Source organism: Theobroma cacao, chromosome 5, assembly GCF_053813885.1.
Source record: "Theobroma cacao isolate CCN51 chromosome 5, ASM5381388v1, whole genome shotgun sequence".
Taxonomy (NCBI): domain Eukaryota; kingdom Viridiplantae; phylum Streptophyta; class Magnoliopsida; order Malvales; family Malvaceae; genus Theobroma; species Theobroma cacao.
Genome location: NC_142643.1, coordinates 41,588,910 through 41,595,557, shown reverse-complemented (window position 1 = coordinate 41,595,557; position 6,648 = coordinate 41,588,910). Strand labels below are relative to the sequence as shown.

The window sequence follows — 6,648 nt, the reverse complement described above, 5'->3', positions numbered from 1 at the left end:
CGTCACGACCAGTTTCTTATTCGGTTTAATCTCACTCTTCTCCTATTATCTCAATGCCATGTCCGAAATATCTGAAAAATTATCTCATACAATATTATTTTCTTACGTACAAGATTCTCAAAAAAAAAAAAAAAGATGTTTTGTAGAAAAGTAAATGTTCATAAATTCTTTGTATATTTATCTTCTTCTCATTTTTTCGCGTCTTTGAGAGTGCATATCAACAAGGATGTCTCATTAAGAATATTTTTATCTCAAAATGTATTTTGTTGATTAAAAATAATTAAAATTATTTAAAAGATTATTTCCAAACACACTTTTTTTTTAGGGTTAAATTTTTTTTTTCCCTTTAGACTTTGTCAAGGAAGGAATATTACCCCGTCAATTCATTGTTTTCACCAAACTTAACTGATGCTAGCACATTTTCGTTGCTCATCCTAATTTTCCAATTAGTTTCTTCTAGAATTTGTTTTTTTTTTCATTTTTAAAATTCATTTTAATCACAATTAAAAGTGGTTAAAAGAAAACTGAAACTAAAAATCAAAACCGATAAATTGACAAATTCATACATACAAAAATAACAAATTGGAGATTGGTGAAAGTTAGGCATGCACATTTAGTGATGCAATGTTAAAAAAAATAAAAACAAAAGAACAGATGTGAAGAAATGGAAAAGAAGAAGAATTTTTTTTACTGCTGATCAGTAAGTATTTAACTGACCCAATATCTACATCATTTCACAAGTGCGAGAATCTCCTGGCCCACTGAGAAGAAAACACAGCAGCTGAAAGTGAGGGTTCTCCCTGGTAGCTGATATTTGCCGAGATGATGCGGTGGGAAAGGTGTTTTGATTTCCCAAATGCCCCGTAAAGGTATGAATGTCGGGCCCCAATTCATGTGCTGGTAATCGGTTTTTCTTAAGTGATTCCCTGAAAGTATAGTTGGTTCTTCTGGGTCGTTAATTTGTAATAGAAAATAGTGGGATTCTGACCTTGTTAACTCTGGGTGTTGTTAGTTTGAGGTACTGCTTTGTAATTGCGTTAGTCCCCGAGTTGGTCTAGATGCTCACAATTCTGGATGCTGTAACTCCACGCATCATACTTTTATCAATAATACAACTGGTATACTAGTAAAAAAAAAAAGACAAGAGTCAATGAACAAGACAAACTCATGACTTCATTCCTAGGATAGAAAACAAATGATATATTATCATTCATACAACCATATACTTGGGGAAAAAGATTACATGCATCACAATCCAAAGGCCAAAAAAAGAAAAAAGAAAAAGGAAATTGCAAATGCAACAAATGACTTATCCTTATTAGCAGGGCCCTAGTAATTAGCGTAATGATAAATTAACATCTCATTCTTGCTTTGTTTCTTATTAGCAGGGACTTAGTAATTAGTACGTGCCTTGACTACATATCACAAAATTCATTTATTAATTGTATGATGATGATGATGTGTGATGATGCTGATGCTCTAATGGGTTATAGTGGGTGGTAGTGATGAAGTTTCATGTTCCTTTCGTCTTTCCAGGGTCCTTCTTTAGTCTTCAGTTGACTTTGATTTCTGCAATTCCATCTTCTACTCATACATACGCGGTTCGTTGTTATTTTTTGCTTCGTTTTCCTATACAAATATAATGGTATAATGCTTCCACCCCTTACTTTTGTAGATTTCTTCATCTCTCAAAAACTCATAACTGAAATTTGGCCATATATTCCATAAATCAGATCCAACCAATACTTGACTAGGTACGTTTTTTCTTTTCCTATTATCTTTTTAGTTTGCAGAATTGTATATTTTGATTCACTGTTACCTTGATTCTTGGCTTAAAAAAAATATTTTTGACTTTAGTGTTTTTTATATTATTGTTTTAAAAAAATTTATAATACTGATGTGCTATAGTTTTTATTGCCAAAATAGAAATGGCTTTAAGCGCAACAGATCTCTTATTGGGTAGGATACTTTCCATCATGGAAAACGAAGCATCATTGCTGAGTGGGGTTCATGATGAAATCAATGAACTCAAGCTTGAGCTGACTAGCATGAGATCCTTTCTTGAGGATGCTGATAGAACTAGAGTAGTGCAGAGCAAGGCAGAGAATGATTGGGTGGTAGGTGTGCGAGAAATTGCTCATCAAGTAGAAGATATCATTGACAAGTACATGTATGACATGAACAGGCAACAACAATGGAGGTGGGGGTATACATTCACAAGTTTTTTCCTAAAGGGTATTCAGTTTCCGCAGAATCTATGGATGAAGGATAGATTTGCTAAAAAGTTACAAGATATCAATAAGGAGATTAAAAGCATTCCAGAGAGAAGCCAGCGATACGGGGTTTATCAATTAGAAGTGAAGGATAAAAATTTACAAGGAATGCTTGGCAATTGTGATCTTAATTGGCTGAAAAATGAGAGTGAATCTTCTCTTTTTCTTAAAGATGATGATCTTGTGGGCATCAAAAAGACTCAACGCGAGTTATTGGGTTGGTTGACGAATGGAGACCTTGAAAGAACTGTGATTTCTGTGACAGGGATGGGTGGTTTAGGCAAAACTACTCTTGTTGCCAACACCTTCAATAAACAAGTTGTCAATCAGCATTTTGACTTTTGTGCCTGGACCACTGTCTCACAACAATATGCAATTGAAGAGTTGCTTAGATCCATGATCAAAGAAATTTACATGAAGGCAAATGAACAAACTCCTGTGAACCTGAACGCCCTGAGTTACAGGGATTTGGGGGAGAAACTTGAGAAGTACTTGCAGGCAAAGAGGTATCTTATTGTGTTAGATGATGTTTGGAGCCTCAACCTCTGGCAACAGATAAGCAGAGTCCTTCCTAATGGAAGGAATGGAAGTCGGATCATGCTTACTACACGAATGAAAGAGGTTGCTTTTTTCCAATTTGGGATTGTAAACCACGTCCTTGAACTTAAGCCCTTAAGAGACAAGGAGGCTTGGACGCTTTTCTGCATGAAAGCTTTCCCAAGCAATCTTGGTCAATGTCCACCATACCTTGATTCTTTAGCGAGGAACCTAGCTGAAAAATGTAAAGGCTTGCCGTTAGCTATTGTGGCTTTGGGAGGTTTGTTGTCTTCCAAGAAGTTCCTAGCAGAATGGAGAAATGTCCATGACAACTTAAATTGGGAGCTAAGCAACAACCCTGAGCTTGAAGCAGTGAAGTGTATCTTACTGCTTAGTTACTATCATCTGCCTTACCGACTTAAGCATTGTTTTTTGTACTGTTGCATATTCCCAGAAGATTATCTGATTAGGCGAAACAGGCTCATTAGACTCTGGATGGCAGAAGGCTTTGTGGAGCCAGTTACAGGAGCAACACCAGAAGTAGTAGCTGAGAGATACCTGACGGAATTGATTTCTCGAGGCTTGCTTCAAGTTACAAAGAGGAATGAATCTGGAAGGCCGCAAACATGTAAGATGCACGACATTCTGCGAGAGCTTGCGGTTTCCATATCAGAAACAGAAAAGTTTGTCGCCATATCTGATAGGAAAGAAGCAGTTGTAGTAGGAGACAATGGAATTCACCGTTTGTCAATTGAGGTAACGGATAAAGAGATGAAAGCAGGAAAGGGTATATCAAAACTTCGTTCATTGTTTGTTTTTGCTGTTGATGAAATCTCTAAGTCTTCCTGTAATAGCTTGCCATCTGGTTTTAAATTGTTGAGAGTGTTGGATTTACAAGATGCCCCAATCAACCAACTCCCAGGTGAAGTGGTAAATTTATTCAATTTGAGATATCTGAACTTAACAGGGACTCAAGTGAAGGAGCTTCCAAAATCGATCGGAAAGCTTTGTAACTTACAGTCCTTGTTCCTCAAGGAAACCCAAATTGAAGAGCTTCCGCCAGGAATCGTGAAGTTGAAAAACCTGCGGCATCTAATTGTTTACCGTTTCAATATTAGAGGGACGGACTATGACCGTTGGGTCGGCATGCGTTTACCATCCAACATCTTCTTGGTAAAGAGCTTACAAGTGTTGACTTTTGCGGAAGCAGGGGACACCTTCATAAAAAATCTCAGCAAAATGACGCAGCTAAAAAGGCTTTGCTTTGCGAATGTCAAGGAAGCTAATGAAAAAGACCTGTGCTTCTCCATTGGAAAAATAAGCCTCCTTCGCTACTTAATGGTGATGTCGTGTAATAAGGAGGAGCGATTGAAGATGGATCAACTCGTCGAAGCTCCTCCTTGCCTTGAGAAACTTGTTCTGGCTGGGAAATTGGAGAAGCTGCCGCACTGGTTTAAGTCCCTCCAAAACCTCACATGTCTGAGACTACATTGGTCTAGATTGAGGGAAGAAGGTTTTCTCACTCACATCCAAGCATTGCCTAACCTGGGACGAATGACACTCGTGAATGCGTTCGAGGGAGAGCGGTTATGCTTTCTTCAAGGGTTCCAAAAGCTTAAGATTTTAAGAATACAGAAATTCCCTGGGCTGAAAGACATTGTGATAAATAAAGGAGTCATGCCTGGTCTTCAGGAGCTAAACATACGAGAATGCCCAAAGTTTGTGAAATTACCACATGCTTGGGGAAGTGATCTACCTGATCTCAGAAAAGTTTGTTTGAGGGATGTTTCGAGTGAGATTATTGAGCAAATCTGTGGAGCGCAGAGTATGGCTCAGCCAGCAATCAGAGTCATCTTATTAAGCAGAGTGGAAGATAATGATGATGAATCTAATTTCAAGTGGGTGTATAGAACCTATGACTGACGGTTGGACCGGGGAAAGTCGAATCCTTGCAATTGTAAGTACCAAGCGTACACACTTTTAACTTCTTTTAGATTCCCTTTTGTTTGATCCTCTGAAAGTTCTTTTTTTTACCCTTTATTTTTTCCATTTTAGTCTTTTAGTTTCATTCAAAAAAATCTTCTTCTTTAGGCTTGAAGCTTGCTTGTGTGTTTTGTTTCAAATTATTGTGTGTTTTGTTAATATGTGTTAATTTGGGGTTATGATGTTTTATCTATCCGTAATTGTCACATTAGTATTTTTATCACATCAAGAAGTGTTACATTAGCATTGTCAATCTAATTAATGCTATCTTAGTATGATTATGTCACATCAATACATAATGAACTGTCATATTAATAAAAAATTATCATGTCAATTTGATCAAAACATCATATCAGCATATTTAATTATATATATTCAACTGTATTACGGTGTGGATTAAAATAAACAAATTGAAATTAACAATTTATGCGAACTCTATTTCACTTCGATAAGTCGAATTCTTAGATCCGCACGTTGTGATATAATTTATTTTTTAAAGTTCATTTTGTTCATATAAAATTGGTTAACTGAACATTAAAATTAAAATCAAAATTACTAAATTGATAACACTGGAAGTTTTATGAAAAAACATGAAGTTTAAAGAGTACAAGCCGATTAAAGTCTTGTCTAAGAAGTGTTAAAGATGAGGGGGCGGCCTTGGAAACTTTTATGACCAGCAGATTGGACAAAAACCATCTGCGGGATAGAAGTGTCACTAAAACATTATTCAATTTGATTAGTTAAAATTTAAATAACCCAATATCATACAAAAATCCTAGCATAAATTATTCAATTTGATTATTTTAGGTCATTTGGTTTCAAATTTCAATAAACAAAAAGAATCTTGATTAAATCAGAGTAAATTAAGCAAAGACAAACTCATGATTTTACTCTCGGAATAGAAAATAAATGTAATATTATCATTCGTACAAAGCATATTTATGAACATAACAAACTTAGAAATTGGGTAGACTACTTGGCGTTTGCAATTAATTGGCAGGATATGGTGCCATTTTAACAAGTGGAAAATTTAAGAGACAATGAATGCCTTGGTCCCACCTACCCCAAAGTTGTGCTATAAGTGCCAAAGATTATGGGATGAAAATAAATCACGAGTTTGACTCAATCTTGGAATCACAGGAAAAAAAAATTAAATCATGAAGAATTTGCAAATCTCAGCTATTTTCATTTTTGTTCTCTTCTTCTCTGTTGGTAAATAATATATCTTTATATTTATCCATTCGTCGATGTTTGATTTCAAATTAACTTAAAATAATTAAATTAAGCATTAAATTTGGTTTAGTGAGTACAGGAAATATGGTAATGGCGGAAGATCAAGGAACAGTATGTGCTATACCCTTTCGATTTCCCAATTGTAATGATGCTGTATGCAAGAGGTCATGCGAGAGCAGATTTCCTCCAAATGGGAATGGAATGTGCCGAGGTGATTCTATTTGTCTTTGCTTCCACCCTTGCTAACTTTCTTTTTCATTTTCTTTTGCTTTTGGCTATGGCCTATGGGTTCACTACTGCAACTCAACAATGCCAAAATCCTTTCAAACTCAAATAAAATCATCTTCTTGGTTTGCATATGCTGATGCAAATGAATAATGAATCAAAATTCAAAGTCAATTAATCAATTGGATCAACATCCTTCCCCCTGTATACTTGCCTTTCTATTTACATGAACTATGTTTTTGTTAATTTTTATGTTTTTATCTGCTTGGAAAATATTCAAAAGTAAAAGATCAAAAGAGAGGATGAAAACTTACAGATATTCCTATTTCTTTTCTAATAAGTTTCTTTTTGCTCTTTAAAATATAAGCTGAAAAATCCATAAATTTGTCCTTTTTAT

At 35.5% G+C, this 6,648-nt stretch overlaps 1 protein-coding gene across 3 annotated transcripts; it reads left to right on the top strand.

Annotated features, from left to right (window-relative positions):
* Positions 1-737: 737 nt before the first annotated feature.
* On the top strand, positions 738-6,382 carry RPM1 (NB-ARC domain-containing disease resistance protein). Of its 3 annotated transcripts, none has more exons than XM_018121458.2 (3): positions 738-869; positions 1,676-1,754; positions 1,927-5,051. In XM_018121458.2, exon 3 carries the CDS (start codon positions 1,929-1,931, stop codon positions 4,731-4,733), a length of 2,805 nt encoding a protein of 934 aa, XP_017976947.2. In that variant the 5' UTR covers positions 738-869; positions 1,676-1,754; positions 1,927-1,928; the 3' UTR covers positions 4,734-5,051. The 3 variants fall into 3 exon arrangements, with proteins under 3 accessions (XP_017976947.2, XP_017976950.2, XP_017976949.2); XM_018121461.2 differs by lacking the exon at positions 738-869 and adding an exon at positions 6,106-6,382 and having other exon boundaries at positions 1,563-1,754; positions 1,927-4,767; XM_018121460.2 differs by lacking the exon at positions 738-869 and adding an exon at positions 6,097-6,382 and having other exon boundaries at positions 1,563-1,754; positions 1,927-4,767.
* The last annotated feature ends 266 nt before the right edge of the window (positions 6,383-6,648 follow it).